A 16,916-nucleotide genomic window follows, 5' to 3' on the forward strand; every position below is an offset into this window, starting at 1 on the left:
CTGCCGCGGGCGCGGGCTACAGTACCCACGGGCGCGGGGTTGCTGCAGCTCCAAAACTGCCGTATTTAGGCAGTAAGCACCCGCAGTTGTCCTGAGGGCTCCCCGAGGGTGCGGGCCTTGGCCCCGCGGGCGCGGGCTTGGGTCGCGGGCGCGGGTTTCTAGGTCTTTTACGATTTTAAGCTTCTTTTCTTCTTTTGTTTATATAGTTTTTGGTTTCCTTTATTCTTCATTCATGTAATTATTTAGTTTTAGAATAGTTTTCTCTCTCTTAGGTTGAGAGCTTCTCTCTCTAGATTAGGCTAGATTAGGAGTAGTTTTAGAGAGAGAAAGTAAGGAATTTCAATGGTGATTGAGAGATTGAAGATGCAAGTGTGACAATTGTGTTGGAGATCTTCTTAATTATCAATGAGCATTTCTAAACTCTATCTCATTCAATTGCTTTGTTTAATTTGATGTTTGTTTGGTTTGATTTTTATATTTGATGTTTGATTAGAGTAATTGTTTTTGATATTTTGTTGATTCTTGTTCTCTATAGTTGATAGTTGATTTGATGATGTTGTTTGAGTAGTTGTTGGCTAGGAATTGGGTGAAACTTGTATGATTGATTAATTGTGATTAATTTTGGAATTGTGTTGATTAATTGTTGAGATTAAAGTGATTAATGAAGGTTTGCATGTGTGTAATTTAATTAGGCCTTGAGAATTATGCTAGATTGCATTGTAATTGCTAATGACATGAACAATTGATTTAGGAATTGCAATTATCAATTGGTTTTGATTGTGATTCTCTTAGTTTGTTATTCATAGTGAACCCTAGCTTAACAATTAGGAGATAGCTCTTTGATTACTATTGATTGCTCTTATCATTTAGTCCTCACAACCTTTGATTGGCATGCTCTTCCCAAGTTGTTGCAATTGACATGATTACTTGTTGATCCCCGTTCCTAGTGTTTTATTTTCTTGGTTACTTGTTTTGTTAGTTGTTAGTATTCTCTCTTACCTTCGTCTTCGTCCTAGCTTAGGCGCATAATTGAAAGTGCTTGAACATTACCGTTCCTTTGGGTTCGGCCCTTGACTTGCCTCTATACTCGTATTTAGGTTTGTTAAGTGTTTATAAATTTAGTTTGACCGAGGGAAGATCAGATAACGGCCTAGTTTTCCCCTCGTCAGTTAAAGATTTGATTTTTACTGCTTAGTGACATGCTAGGTGATGAGTGACATTTATGTCACTCTTAGGGGTAGTATTTAGGTATTTTTCCTCTTATTTTTCTTAGGTTTTTCCACCTCATTTATCCTCTTATGGCTTCTTTATGTGTTGATGAAAAGTAATGCTTATTTGCGCTTATTTTGATAATCTTTATGCATTATTTTATCATCCCCATGCTCTCGTGAACTTTGGTATCTTCTGCAGGTTCCATGACGGTCCTATGCACAGTGGGAGGCCCCTTGGCCAAGTATGGAAGCCATGGACAAAGGCAAGAGGAGCAAAAGGAAAGGAGAGGAAGCAAGAAAAGGAAGTGCAAGAGGAGGTGTGGCCGAACCTCTGAAAGGTCCGGTCGAACCTAGGTGTGGTCAAACTTTTGAAAAGTTTGACCGAACCTCCAGGGTGCAGTGAAGGCAGTGTCAAACCAGTTTTCAGCAATTTTGCAGGAGAGGTCGAACCTCAAAAGTTCGACCAAACAAGGATCAGGGAGGTTCGACCGAACCTACACAGGGTTCGACCGAACCTACCCTGAGTCCGACTGAACCTACCCAGAGTTCGGTCGGACCTTTTCCCGATCTCAGCCAATTTTGTACGGACTATTTAAGGTCCTTTTGAGATCGTTTTTAAAAAGAAGGAAGGACAGTAGCCTAGTTTTCAGAAACCTCTCTTAGTTTGAAACATTCCTTAGGATTAATTTAGCTTAGTTTTCATCAAATCAAATCATTGTATTAGTGAAATTCAAGAATTATTCTCAAAGTTTGGCAATTTGTATTCAACATTTGAAGCTTCAATTAGTAATTTCTCCAACCTTCTTCCTTTTAATTTCAGATTTTATTTAGTATTTGCATGTTATTTAAATCTTCTTAGTTCTTGGTAATTTGTTATTGGATGATAGTTATTTCAAATGTTAACCACTTTTCCCCAATTATTGAAGTATTTAGAACCCTAATTCTTGATTGCATGTTGATAAACATGAGTTGTGAGTAGTCTTCTTGCTAAGGGTTGGGTGAAGCTCGACCTTTTGGGTTAACTATGCAAATGTGGGAGAAGAATTGATGTTTGTATTGCAATTAAATTGATTATATGAGATTGCTTGTTAGTTCCTCATGATAGGTTTAGCTACCCTTGATCAAGCGGCTTGCGAAGGCCGTTCACTCGGAGCAGGGCCTAAGTACAAAGGAACAGGCGTCAGTTTCCAAACAAAAAGAAAACAGGCGTCCAGAAATTCAAATACTCAAAAATATGCTAAGTTTACCTCAGCAAGGACCCCTGCAATCCCGTCTAGGTCAAGGGTGCCGACACCCCTGACCGCCTCCCTTTCAGCTGGAGGAACTGCCCTGATCATAGACTTGGCCATCTCTACCAAGTCAGGCTCCTGAGGGCCGGCTGCATCAAGCATAAACAAACGGATTAGACCTAGTAAAAAAGGGATCAAGTCTAAAATTTACAAGGACAACTTCATACTTCTAGGCGGCCCAGTTGGAGTTTTAGAAGAAGTGGCCGGCTGTTTCTCAGCCGCCACCTGTTTCCTGGCAGAACCAGGAGAGCTCGCAACAGTCGTCCTCCGGGCCTTGGGGTCCGGCTGTTGGGAAGATGAAGTTCTTGGAGCACCCGTCTAAAAAAGAAGAAAAAAAGTCTATATATGCATAAACACAACTCCAAAAAGAGGGTGAAAGGTTCGGAGCTCACCAAGGGTGCCCCCTTCTTGGGGGAGTCGGTTGAAGTTTGTTGCATGATGGAGGCCCGCAACATGGCCGCCGCAGTCTTGGAGGCGGTGATTTTTCTCATGGCGTCAGCGGCAAAAACAAACGGCAAAGTTAATAAAAGTCATAACAAGAAATGTATGGAACAACAGAGTATTCGACAGGCCGGCTACCTCTTGAGCACCGACTGCTGAGGCCACAGGCGGCCAAAAAGTACTCGTCGTAGAGCCATTTGAAGCTCGGGACGCAGTGCAGGGGTACTTGCTCTCGTACCCCTGAAGTAGAGTCGACCCTCGACTCTACTTTAAAGAGTCCTTTATCAAGGATCTCTTTCCTAGCTTTGGGGGGAACAGGCGGCATGCTACGGCCGCCTGCAAGAAGGGGCGGATTCCTGTTCCACCTATTGAAGCGCTTGTTCAGCTCAATGTCTGAACTCTCAATGATGAGGAAGGTGCTCCGCCAGTCCTTCCACTTGTTTGCTTTACCTCTCGTCATGAGGTAGCCCCTGTGGCTTGTCAATTGATACCAGCCGGTACCGCCTGTATTAGGTGTCCGGCTGAGATAGTTCATATGGGCGAAAGCCTCGAAGCTCGGCTCCACCCCGTGCAGTTCGCACCCGGCCACATAGCCGAGTACGTTGACCCAGGAGTTTGGGGCTAACTGCCATAACCCCAACTCATACCCATCCAAGATCCACTGAACAGTCGGATGTAATGGGAAGCGAAGCCCTGCCTTGATGGCCGCCTCGTAGCAGCCAAAGCAGGCGCTATCATAACTGGAACCAGCCGGCCAGACGACGGTGTCTTCTGGATCCGGCACAAACACTAGAAAGTCGGGGCCCATGGTGTGGTTCGCAATAAAGCTCTCCACTTTCTCTTGCATGGTTGTGATTCGGCCCCGAGGTACCGTGCAGTAGTAGGGGGTATTTAGCTCTCGGTAAGAGGCGGATGGCTCCGCCCAATTGTCCCCCTTCTCAACTGCGTGAGAAAGTCTCGCCTCTTGCAGGCGGCTGTTTTTCTCTTCTGTGTCCAAAGAAGCATGGCCAGAAGAGCTTGACTCGGAATCGTCCTCTGACGAGTCCGAAGAGGACGACTCCTCCCCTCTCCCGGAGGGGCCCGCCTCCTCTCTTTGAAAAGGAGCAGAATTGTTAACTGTTAAATGGGAAGGGGTCACTATGACTCCTCCCTCATAATTCCCGGCTTTTAGGCCGCCTTGTTTCACTTCCACATTTGGCGCCTGGTCAGATGTTTCACTAAGCGGCACCCTGTGGGAGGAGCCGTCTGAATTTGAGATCCTAGCAGTCTTTTTCGTTCTGGCCATCCTGCTCTGCATAGACACAGATACAGTCGGACTTTGTATAAAGGGAAAAGATGGGTCCGGAAAAGGATAGGCGGCACTCTTAGTCCTAGATTCAGCCGTCCCCGGTGACCGGCTGATCACTAACCTAGGTCGTGTCGTGTGCTTCCGTGGTGCCATTTCAAAAAATAAAAAGAAAATTAAGAGTAAGAGAACCGACAGTTACCTGAACGAGTGACGGTTGATGAAGTTCTGAAAATCCTGTGCAGTCGGCTTGTCAGAACAGGCGGTAGGCAGAAAAGGTCCGAAATGTCAGAGCAAGTTCAGGGGTCCGAATGTTCTCAAAAAGTTCTCAAAGTGTGAAAATGACTCAAGACAATCCTCCCTTATATAGGCGAAGTGAGAAGGCGAAGGGTCACTTTCAGAATTCAAAATTTGGGCGAGAAAATCTCTCGTCCTTTCGCCGACTGACACCTGTAGAAGGTCGCCGCATGTTACAGTGCGACACCTGTCACAGGTAACACGTGACCAATCACGTGCCACCTGTGAGGGGCAAATGATTAGGGGATTTTGCTCCCACCAATCGGAATGCGCCACGTGGGCCAATCAGGTCCTGCCAAGTGTTCCCCAGTTGGAACTGTCAGGGCTTGCCACGTGGCACGCGCTTATTCGTCCACCTTGGACCGGTTATGTCATGACATGTGGCATACTCCATGCCTAATGGAGAAACCGACCACCCAGGCCCAACTTCCGAGGGAAGCCCAATCGGCCCTAGGTTAACCTAAACCTGGGATGGGCACGTTTCCCAAGGTTATAAATACCTCCCTTAATCCTCATTAAGGAGGAGAACGGAAAAAACACATTAATTACACACAGTAATAACCGGCTGATCTCGCTAACAAAGAAGATTACCTACATTAAACCCTCTCACCTAGAGAGACCCAATCACTTTAATTTCCGCATTAATTACTCCTTAATCAAGTACTAACTTGACCGTTGGAGGCGGAGCTCCCACCACCAGGAGTCTTCGTTATTTTGCAGGTACAGGCGTCCGGTTCCAGTCTCGGAATTGTAACTCTCCCGCAGGACATCAGAAAACCCCGAAACAATACCCATTCCCTATAAATAGGGCTTAATACGAGGCACAAACAGACAGATTAACCTAAAACTCTGGCAAAAACTTTGTGAACTTGTGTGCTACCAAACCCTCTTTTCCTAAACACTCACCCACTCATACTTGTTACTACGGTGGAGGTTCCCGAACAAGAAGGAGTCCATAAGTGTTCTAATTGAAGATCTAACAAAGAGAAGTGGTAAAATCCTGAGCACTTAGATCAATCACCTTTATTTTATTGTTTAAAACAACTTTAATTAATTAATTAGTGTTGTTTGATCACTTTAAACGGATTTTTAATTAATCAATTCCACGGTATCTTGCATTAAATAAGAATATAATTGAATAATTAATTGTTGGTTGATCACTTAAGCCAAGGCAAATCTTGTTTATTTTGTTTTTTTCACGAATTGGAATTAAATAAAGAATAACGACTTTGCAATGTAATTCCTACGTGATTGGTGCTTGTAAATAAAACCAACTAACTTAGTTTTAGGTATCACATTGCATATAATGTTTGTTGATGAAATTGTGAAAAAGGAAGAACTAGTAAAGGCCATAACTAAGGAGGAAGAACTAGTAGAGGCCATAACTAAGGCTAGCATAGCGATTCCTCCCTAAAAGGAACGTTATTTTAGTACCCTCGCTCCCGAACTCATTTCTAGTACATGTAGATCAATTTGGGCATGGGTAAACTTACGATTTGTGCTAATTATCCCTTGAACTCTACTTGGGAGAAAGGCATGAACGAGGTTTATGAGTTTTCTTAAAACTCATTAGCGACTCCTACTTGTTTCTTACAAAAAAGCGTGATGAGAGGATCATTTCTAATTCAAGGTTTCCCAAAAAGTCATGAATTCAAATCCTAATACACCCTAATATGTGTAAAGTCCTAGGATTTTAAAGGGCCATGGAAATATTTAAGGAGAAAGACCACCTACGACGGGAACACCGTCCTTACAAGCGGCATGTAAAACCAAAAGATAGAAAAATGTTTGATTTGATATATACCTCTAAAAGGAGGGAGAGGAAGGCATCGAAATTGAGGGTGTCGACTCCTCTTATCGAGTCCTTGTCCTCAACAAGGACAACCCTCAACATGGTTTTCACCATGTTATGAAGATCAGTCCTTAGGGGAGCATTTGCACATTCAACACTCTGTAAGTAGGAAACATATATCCGGCCAATGGACCGGGTGTCTTCGGATTTACTCGGGTACTGGTGATGGAATTTAACACTAGAAGGGTAAGGCAATGGATTGAAGGAGTTTGTACCTTCCATCTCCTCCGGCCTTTCCTTACACGGCTTATCGTCGCCTGGAGCACGTTTTCTCCCCCTGCTTCTAAGCCGCCAGCAGCATAGAGTGGACCTTTGCCATTCTTCGACGCTTTTTCAGCGTCCGGCTTCCTCAACAGGCAGCTTTGTTGGATCCAATCTTTGAGTTTTAACTCTCCTAAAGGACACAAAAACACCCGAAACAAGCCTTATTTTAAAAAAAAAATTATATGACACCTTATTTTCTTAAATACTGTGAAAAATTGTGTTGCATATTAAAAAACGAAGGAAGTACTAGTGAAAGTGAGGTTGGTGAGAAAAAGAAATAATAAAATAATAAGTCATTTCCATTTATAGGGGTGTTGGTATTATTACTCTCTTTGTTTTAAATAAGTGTTACACTTACCAAATGCGGCCGTGTATTAATAAGTGTAACACTTCCTTTTTTTTGTAACAAAAAAAGTTATATTTTAATATTAAATCTTCTCCGGAAGAGTGAGGGATAGCTCAAGTGGTTAAAGCTTCCCCTCCCCATTCTAGGTGATCTTGGGATCGATTCTCATCACCTGCCCTTGTAGCTCTCTAAATTCCAAAAAAAAAAAAAATCTTCTCCTTTCATGGTCCCTACCAAACCCACTACTACTTATTTATTTATTTTTATTTATTTATTACTCCCTCCGTTTTTAAATACTAACTCATTTCTTCATGCGCGGAGTCTTAGAAGAAATTAGAGAAAGTAATAAAATATGGAGGTAGTGGGGTTGGTAGAAGAATAAATTGTAAAAACTAAAAGTAGTGGAGAGAATTAAAGGAGAGATAATATGAATTGTTGGATCAACTTGATGTGAGAAATTAATTAAATATTGTAAAACCTTTTTAAATAAGGAAATGGAGCAAGTATTTAAAAACAGCCGAAAAATAAAAGTGGAGCAAGTATTAAAAAACGGAAGGAGTATTTACTTTTATTGCTTCTCATATTTATTACTCCCTTCGTTTTTAAATATTTGCTCCATTTCTATTTTTTGCACTAATCATTTGTTATACTTTGTCTAATGTTTATGATTTATACATAAGAAAAAATATAATCTTGTGGGTACTTGTTGGAATCATCTCAATGAATAGATTATTAATTTTCAATTGTTAGAATTTATACTTATTGATAATTAAAGATATTAGTGATTAAAGTTTAGCATCGGATTGCGTATCAAAGAGAAATGGAGCAAGTATTTAAAAACGGAGGGAGTACTTTTCAACAAAAATATTAACTTCATTATTTTTCTTTATATATTTTTTAATGATCCAACTACCCTTCTAATCTCTTATTTTATTTGAATCATACATACCTAAAATTATATGCCGTTTAAATTGTAACACTTATTAAAATATGAAGTGAGTATGAAATATACGTAAAATGATAGCGTTGAAATTATTACGAAATGAAACAAGTGCTAAACGGAAGTCATAGTTTTGTTTGTTAGCTATCGTGGCAAAAATTGATTGGATATGCCACGCCAAATCGCTATGGTACATAGAACAATGGACATCTAGACTCTTCTTGTGAGAGAAAGTTTTAGTGAGAGGAAATTCTCTCTGTTGGGATTATCTTGTTCGTTTCATCCTAGGTTTCTTTACTCCTTTAAGTTTCTTTGCTTCCCTTTACTAGCTTAGCTTTTCTTCTTAGGTTTCTTGTTCCTACTCTAAGTTCTCAAGATGAGTGATTGTATTTTTCCAAATACTTTTGTTTATCTTCATCGTGTTAGAGGTTTTGAGTATCCACCTCCTGTGTTTGAAAATAGCCATTTAAGCTGGGATTTTGTGGTCATAGGCCGCCTTTGGGATACTCGTGAATTTTCAATTAATTTAGTGCAACACCTAGTCTTTAGGTATTGGCTATTCGTTGTCCAGTGGTGGTGTTTCCATATGAACGTGATTTCATTTTCTTTTGCTCGAATGAAGAAGATGTTGTAGACCTTGATAATCAGGGATGGGTTCACCTTAAAGGAAGTTTTATGGTCTTCAACGGCTTAAAGGACACTCTGTTCCAGAGAACCTTAATCTCCACTAGGCGGACATGTGGGTTACTATGGTAGGTCTGCCTATTCGCTACTCAACTCCGACGGTGGCATCGTCAGTACTTGCTCATGTTGGTGATATTACCATGGTTGAAGAGTTGCAAGGTGAGTTTCCTATCCCTCGTCATCGTGTTAAATTATTGGCTGACCTATCACAACCTTTGATTGTAGTTTGTTACTTTCCTACCTATGCAAATCAAGCCACGTGGGTTCGATTTAGATACGAGGGTATCTATAGATTTTGCAAAAAGTGTGGTTTTGTCGGACACGGTCGGACTACGTGTGCAAAAGAACAAGACGAAGTAATTTTCCACCTTGAGCGTCGCTTTCGTAGACTCCACGAAAGAGGCACATGTGTTCTATTTCGGCCAATGGATGTTCCTTTATATTCTAATGCTACTCGTGGTATTAATCCGACCCCAGAAAATTGGACAATAGAGCTATGGTTTGGCATTCATGATGATGACGACCCGTCCGAATATTCAGGGGATTCTCATCCATCTGATAGGGATATTTTTGAAATGGGTAGCTTGGAATCTTTGTCAACCAGGTAACTTCCTCCTCGGTCTTTGCCGGGACTATTTCCATCAGCGGCTCCTGGTGTTTTTCGCAGCGAGCAAGACGAAGTTTTGGAGAGAAACTTGGGGATTAATCGGGCTATCAGGGAAGAGTTTGAAAGTCCGGCAAGGCCACAACAACCTCTATCTATGCCTCGCCTGCGCCGCCCCTCACGTTTTCCCAGACTCTGATTACAGGGGCACGTGGCATAATAGCTCGCCACCTGTCGACCATGCAAGCCATATATGTTCGATGCGATGTAATCTTGCTGCACGTGATGGCCCCCTTCTACCTCATTAGGTGTTCAATTGAAATCCATTAGGGTCGGCTATGAATGTGACAGCTGGTGTTGTTGATGATCTTTCGGAACAAAATTTATCTTTCTCTAATTCAGATTCGGGTCGGGTTAAAGGACATGTTCATTTTCATGGGTCGGTTTTATTTCCAAGATCAGGGACTGATGTGAATGGGTTTAATTCTAGCCCAATTAGATCTGCTGGGCCACGTGACTCTAATCCAGACCCTTTTAAGTCTAACGTTGTCCAAAGCCCTCTCTCAGACTCTAGTTTGGAGGCCCATATCTTTGAAGGCCAATCTTGTTTTGATGCTCCTTATTTTTCACAGGGTATGCCCTCGTCTGTGTTGGCTTCTAACCCTTATGCTTTGTCTCGGAATGCTATCCCTTCGTCTCCGGTGGCACCAGCGGTGGCTGCGCACTTTTCTCCGCCTCCCCTGGGTCCGTCTGGACCTCTGTTTCTAGACCCCTTTGGTGCGGGACCTAGTAATTGGATTGGCTCTTCTTCTGCTTCTCAACGGGAAATTCAGCCACTTTTAATTCCTTCGCCGTCTCCGTCACTTGCATCATCTTTTCCGACTCATACTTCATCAGAATTCGGTTATATGGCGGACTCTTCGTCGGATGGGTTTGTGTTTCCCATGGATTCTCCGATTCCTATTGGGGAGAATGAGGCAAATTTGGTTAATTCACCTTCTATCATCCAAACGGATGATCTTGTTCCAATGGAGTGTTCTCCTCCTATTTCTATCCATTCCTCTTCTGCTGGAAATCAAGCTCAATCAGTTTCAAGTAAGGTGAGAGGGAAGAAACCACTTACTTTGAAATTAAGCAAAAAGGGTGATAAATTCTGGAATTGGGTGAAAGATGCTTGCCCGAGTAAACGTCGATCTACTTCTCGGGATGTTCCTGTTCCGGGTTCGCAGGCTCTTGATGCGGGGTCCATATGTTTATCATTTCTGAAACCTTTTAAAAAACGCAAATGTACAACAGGTTCTTCAGTTTCGGATGACTTTTCTAATGCTTCTGAGGGTGGGGTGACTCCCCGTACTGAGTCACCAAGGGATCCATGAACATAGCGGCTTGGAACTGTAGGGGTCTAGGTATGGCGGACGGGATTTGTTAAACATCGCCCGCGTTTTTCTACATAAAGCCCACATTTTTTAAAAATGTTGACATTATTGCCCTTGTTTTAATTTTTACCGAAAATAAAATTTTTCACTCATAAAAAATGTGGAGCAGGACTGGATCGCCGAGTGAAACCGAAGAGCCCTCAACGTCGGGTAGATGCACCGGAGAGACGCCGTTGACGCCGGAAAAGGAGGTACGAAGCCATCTAAAACCACGAATTGGCGGCTGGCGTCCTGCCGGGACGCCGTGACCGTAGTGGTGGCGCCTAGCCAGGACGCCGCCACCGTAACTCTAGCGCCTGGCCAGGACGCCGCCACCGTGGCCGTGGCGTCTGGCCAAGACGCCGCCGCCACGGTGGCGGCGTCCTGGCCAGGCGCCATCGCCACGGTGGCGGCGTCCTGGCTAGACGCCACCGCCACGGTGGCGGCGTCCTGGCTAGGCGCCACCACTATTTTTTTTTTTTTTTTAATTTAATTTAAAATTTGTTTATTTTTTTTTTTTTTGTGTTACAATTTTTTTCTTTTTTTTTTGTTTTTTTTTTTGTTTTGTTTTTAATTGTTTTAATTTGTTTTTGTTTTTAATTTATTTATTTTTTATTTTTTTTGTACAATTTTTTTCGTTTTATGTTTTTTTTTTGTTTTTTTTTTTTTGGTTTATTTTTATTTATTTAATCTAAAGTTTTGTTTATGTTTTTTATTTTTGTGTTTTGTTTTTTTTTTTTTTTTTGAATACTTTTTGTTTATTTCTTTGTTTGTTGTTTATAATTTATTATTGTTTTTGCTTTTGTGCTAATGTTGTGTCAAATGTATTAATTTAATCTACTCTTATGTGATTATATTTATATGTTATTGTTGCAGGATTATGGTGGAGACGGAAATGATTATAGTGGGATTTTTGTACACGATGGTCTGTTCGAAGATGCTCAACAAGCGGTTGATTGGGCGAAACAGGTTGCAATTAGATCAGGTTTTTGTTTAGTAGTAGCAACTCATAAATCTCAACGGGATGGTAGAATGGATCGCATTTTGAGATGCGACCGTTATCGCAAAAGGGAGGAACGAGATTTCAGTCAAGCGATTCGGTTTGATACAAAGCGGAAAGGTTGTGGGTGTCAGTTCAGAGTAAAGGTTCGACAACAGCAAAGGGGTGACGGTTGGGAAGTGAAGAGTTACGGTAAATGGGGGTATCACAACCATGAGATGATCGCATATGAAGTGGGTCATCGACAGTTAAGTGGCCTAAGTCCTGCTGCGAAACTAATTGTAAAAGAAATGAGTGATGCTCAAGTGAAGCCTGCTAAAATATTAGCATCTGTGTTGGAGAAATTTCCTGAAGACCAGCCAAACCGAAGACACATCTACAACGTCAGACATAAATTGAGGTTTGAACGGTCAGAGGGAAGGAACCCTATACAGCAGCTTCTACACCAGGCACAAGCACGTGGTTACCTGTACTGGTTTGAATCTGATGAAGACACATCGGAGGTGACTCATTTGTTCCTTGTGCATCCTGATTGTGCTGATATGATTTCGTCTTGGCCATCTGTGATTCTGATCGATTCAACGTACAAGACAAACAAGTATAAGTTTCCACTGGTTGAGATGGTTGGGATGACTCCAACGAACCAGAACTTTTTGATTGGTTATGCAGTTATGAAGGATGAGACGGTTGCGAGTTACCGTTGGGTTTTGGAGAAGTTGAGAAATTACATCGGCCCAAGTGTTCAGCCCGGTGAATATGCCCGGCACCGGTACGGTACTTTAGTTTAATTTACTTTTTAGAGTGTTTGTCAAGTTTTCTGCTGACTTGTTAATTGTGTTTTTTGATGTGTGCAACAGGCAGAATGGACATTGAACATTTTCCATATAAAGACAGGATCCCTAACATCATGATGCCGTTCCTGGACGGGTGGAATGATGTGGTTGCACATGGCAGCCACCCCAGTTGGCGGCCGCTGCAGCTGCTCAATCCATATGCGGGCAACCATCGGAAACTGCTCCCACGTGCCAATCATGCTTGCCGGCCATTGGACGACGTACTCCTTCGACGACGCAGATCGGATGGCCTTACTGGGCCATGCTGGTGGAGGAGGAACAACTTGGACATATCCAAGCTGGCGAAGACAGCGCTGCGGCATGTACGCCTCTACGATCTCACGATACTGAATCAGTCCCGTGTAGAGGGTCCTGGGTACCCTATTACTAGGGTTCTGGCCGAAAGGCATCCAGTTCACCTGCACATTTTTTAAAATTAGTAAGATTCATACAATAAACACATCAAACTATAAAAGTAGAAATAATTTAAACACTTTACCTCTAATGGGGACATCCTGTCAAGCAATAACCGTATCGATCGCAGGCGGTCAATGGACTTCTTCTCGACACGCGGACTCCACGCACAGGCACGTGGCTGGCCATCCCCAATAGGAACCGGGTCGCGGTGTGGTCGAAACGCCGGGAAATACTCGTATATCCACGTCTGTAACAACGTCATACATCCAGTGATACCTGCCGCATCAGCCCGGCTCGAGAATCCTAACTGGCGATACATGTACGCTAATGTAGCCGACCCCCAAGAAAACTGGCCTACTCTGTCGGGCTCACACGCGTCAACTATGTCGCGTGGCCTGAGCTTGTTTCCGCTCTTATCCGGAAACAAGGTACACCCGAGAAGAAGAAAAACATATGCAGCCAGCTGTGTGTCCTGCGTCCTACGTGAAGTGGGGTGCAAACATCGCTGCAAAACTGCTGCGATCTTAACACCGCCGTGATCCCACACACCAAGTGCCGCTGTGTACAGCGCAGCCCTATCCACCGCCAACAGCTCCGCCAATAAATCTGCCTGATCCGCATCTGTGACAACAGATGCTCGGTTTCCCTCTACGGGAATCCCAAGGATGGCCTCGACGTCATGCAACATGATCGTCATCTCACCGAACGGAAGGTGGAAAGAGTTCGTGTCCGGCTGCCATCGCTCAACGAAAGCCGTGATCAGCGTCGAGTCAATCCTCTCATGCATGGTGGCAGGAAGGTGGCTCACTCTAGTGGCCCTCAATCGGCCGACCATCTCGCTCTCCTCCGGCCAAGCCTCAGCCCAACTACACAAGAAGTTACAAGTCCTCTCCCGGGTTTGGCATTTCAAAATGCCGCTATCCAAAGCCCGCTCTTGGTCCTCCCAAATACGGGTAGCGATGTGTCCTAGAAAGCTAGGAATCACACTCCCGTCTATAGGTCCCCCAGCCACCTCGCCCCTCACCACCCAAGAATCATTAACGGCCCTCGACCGTTTTCTGCTAACCGCAGACACAGTGGACGCAGATGATGTGCCAGATCTACTAACAAATCTACCATCTCTACCCTTACGCACGTCTACCCTACGCGTCTCATACACATCATCAAGCCTCTGACTGAATGGACCGTAATCATCATATGGTCCACTCTGATCGTCCACATCCTCATCTGCATCCTCCTCCTCCTCCTCCTCATCACCATCATCATCTTCATCATCCTCAGAATAGTGCACCCGTTCTCTACGAGCCGAGGCCGAAATACCACGGGATCTAACGTGTCTGGGCCCCGAGCTCTCCATTGAGTTCATCGTACTTCTCATAATGTCCATACTCTTCCCAGCCCCAGAACGAAAATACGATGCCTAACACAAAATAACAAAACATGTAATATGCAATATAAACATGTAATATAAACATAAAAAAAGTAATTAAAATAAATAAATAAAACAATATACATATGATGGAAAATAAATTAAAAACATTACAAAATATTAACAACCTAAAAATAAAAAAATTAATAACCTAATAAATAAATAAATAAAAAAATTGGAAAAAACAAAGAAAAAAAAAAAATTACCCAAAAAAAACAAATTGGAAAAAACAAAGTGAAAAATATAAAATTATAAAAACTTAAAAAAAGAAGAACATCAAAATTTTAAAAAAAATTTATAAAAAAAAAAAGGGAACATAAAATTTTTTTTAAGTAAAAAAACTAATTCAAAAAAAAAAAAACAAAAACAATAAACAAGAACATAAAATTAAAAATTAAAAAAAAAAAAAGAGGAACATAAAATTTAAAATTAAAAAAAAGAAAAACAAATTTAAAAAAAAATCAAAAAAAAATTAATTATTTTCGAAAATTAAATTTCAAATTTAAAACCAAAAAAAAAAAAAATAAAAATAAAAAGGCGGCGGCGCCTAGGCCAGACGCCGTAACGGTGGCGGCGGCGTCTAGCCCAGACGCCACCACCACGGCGGCGGCGCCTAGGCCAGACGCCGGTGCCGTGGTTCTGGCGCCTGGGCCAGACGCCACCGCCACCGTCACGGCGTCTGGCCTAGGCGCCGCCGCCGTGGTGGTGGCGTCTGGCCTAGGCGCCTCCGCCGTGGTGGTGGCGTCTGGCCTAGGCGCCGCCACCGCCTCCGACCTTTTTTTTTTAATTTTTAAACACAAAATTAATAAAAAATACCTTCTCGCCGGAAAACCGCTGTCCACCCGCCGCCTGTGCCGCCACTTCCTTGCCGGGCCGCCTCGACATCGCTCGGAAAGTTTTTTAGAGAGAGAAAGTGGAAGTAGAGAATAGAGAGAAGAAATTGTGTTTTTTACTTTGAGGGCAAAAGTGACATTTCACTCTAATTTTGTGGGCTTTATGTGGAGATTCGCGGGCGATGTTTAGCAATTCAGATGGCGGACTCCCCTAAAGTTCCTTATGTGGTATATTTAGTCCGCTATTTGGGTGTTGATATTATGTTTCTTATGGAAACTTTTGTATCTGTAGATATAGCAGTTAAGAAGTTGTCTTCTGTAGGTTTTGATAGTTTTTGTGGGTCGGATGTTATGGGTCTTAGTGAGGGTTTGGTAGTTTTTTGGTTTGCCTCGGTTGTTGTTTTGCCTATCTCGGTTACTCCTCATGTTACATTTTGTAAAGTGGTTATCCCTGGTCAAGCAATAAAATATATTATATTTGTGTATGGGTCGCCTCATATTGCTGCTAGGCAATCAGTTTGGGATGAAATTTCAATTATTTTACAGTCTGTTCCTGATGTTGTACTTATAAGGGATTTTAATCAGGTTGAGTATTTTAGTAACAAAGTAGGTGGTTCGTTAGAAATTCCTGGACGTCATGGTTTCTTAGAATGCAAACTAGATTCTCGTCTAATGGATATTCCTTTTTACGGGCCTCCGCTTACTTGGACTAATGGACAACTGCAAAAATCCCACTTTTGAAAGATTGGATAAAGGTTTTGCTACCTCTTCCTGGTTGGATTTACACCCGGACGCTGTGATTTTACATCAGCCAATTTTATTTTCGGACCATGCTGCTATTATTTTAAAGGATTCTGGGAGTTTAATTACTAGAAAACGTCCTTATAAAATTGAAAATTGGTGTTAGGGACTTTAGGAAATTTCTTCTTTAATTGTTGATTCCCGGAAGGATTTTAGCCCTGGGTCTCAGATGTTTTCAGTTTCTAGGAAGCTTGATAAGTTGAAACATAATCTCTTATCCTGGTGTGTAACTCATAAGAAACAATGAGGTATTGATTGGCAAGATCTTTAGTCCTCAGTGCATTCAGATTCTCTTGACTTATCCCGGTTGAAGGATCGTTGTTCGCTTCTTAATTTACGAAAGGATAAGATATCCCATGCTCAGACCTCCTTTCTGTTTTGGAAGCAGAGGTGTAAGGTTCGTTGGGATGCTTTAGGTGAATCTCATTCTCGGCTTTTGTTTAGATCAGTTCAGACACGTCGTCGTAGGAACAAAATCTTGAGTTTAAGGGATGAGAATGATGATTGGATTTCCGACCAGTGAGGGATTGCCAATCTTCTTCAGCAATATTTTTCCCAGATTTACAATTGTCATGATACTTCTTCTTCTCCGGGTTCATGTGCTTGGGAAAGTCTTGATATGCTTTCTCTTTCGGATACAGATCTGCAATATCTTATAACTCCTTTTTCAGCTTCTAAGATTAAGAGTGCTATGTTTCATTTTGGTTCTGATAAATTGCCTGGTCTAGATGGCTTCACAACAGGTTTTTTCAAGTCTCATCGGGCGGTGGTTGGTAAGGAAACTACTGAAGCAATACAATATTTTTTCTGTCATGGTTATTTATTGAAAGAATGGAATCGTACCTTTGTTACTATGCTTCTGAGATTAAGAGTGCTCTGTTTCATTTTGGTTCTAATAAATTGCCTGGTCTGGATGGCTTCACAGCAGGTTTTTTCAAGTCTCATTGGGCGGTGGTTGGTAAGGAAACTACTGAA

At 42.4% G+C, this 16,916-nt stretch overlaps 2 protein-coding genes across 2 annotated transcripts; one reads left to right on the plus strand and one right to left on the minus strand.

Annotated features, from left to right (window-relative positions):
* The first annotated feature begins 8,240 nt into the window (after positions 1-8,240).
* LOC110696872 lies at positions 8,241-11,548 on the plus strand. Its single transcript, XM_021874212.1, has 2 exons — positions 8,241-10,840; positions 11,505-11,548. The coding sequence occupies exon 1, from the start codon at positions 9,552-9,554 to the stop codon at positions 10,587-10,589; it is 1,038 nt and encodes a 345-aa protein (XP_021729904.1). The 5' UTR covers positions 8,241-9,551; the 3' UTR covers positions 10,590-10,840; positions 11,505-11,548.
* Positions 11,549-12,406: 858 nt separating this feature from the next.
* Positions 12,407-15,289, minus strand: LOC110696873 (protein MAINTENANCE OF MERISTEMS-like). The gene is made up of 3 exons (XM_021874213.1): positions 15,124-15,289; positions 12,961-14,298; positions 12,407-12,880 (listed from the first exon to the last, which is right to left on the minus strand). Exons 1-3 carry the CDS (start codon positions 15,190-15,192, stop codon positions 12,437-12,439), a joined length of 1,851 nt encoding a protein of 616 aa, XP_021729905.1. The 5' UTR covers positions 15,193-15,289; the 3' UTR covers positions 12,407-12,436.
* Positions 15,290-16,916: the final 1,627 nt, after the last annotated feature.

The sequence above is a fragment of the Chenopodium quinoa genome, unplaced genomic scaffold (assembly GCF_001683475.1).
Source record: "Chenopodium quinoa cultivar QQ74 unplaced genomic scaffold, ASM168347v1, whole genome shotgun sequence".
NCBI lineage: Eukaryota > Viridiplantae > Streptophyta > Magnoliopsida > Caryophyllales > Amaranthaceae > Chenopodium > Chenopodium quinoa.

Coding starts and splice junctions, on each gene's coding strand:
- LOC110696872 (XM_021874212.1), top strand. CDS start 9,552: ATGAATGTGACAGCTGGTGTTGTTGATGATCTTTCGGAACAAAATTTA.
- LOC110696873 (XM_021874213.1), bottom strand. CDS start 15,192: ATGTCGAGGCGGCCCGGCAAGGAAGTGGCGGCACAGGCGGCGGGTGGA. Junction 14,299..15,123: donor AGCGGTTTTCCGGCGAGAAG/GTATTTTTTATT, acceptor ATTTTGTGTTAG/GCATCGTATTTTCGTTCTGG. Junction 12,881..12,960: donor ACAGGATGTCCCCATTAGAG/GTAAAGTGTTTA, acceptor AAAAATGTGCAG/GTGAACTGGATGCCTTTCGG.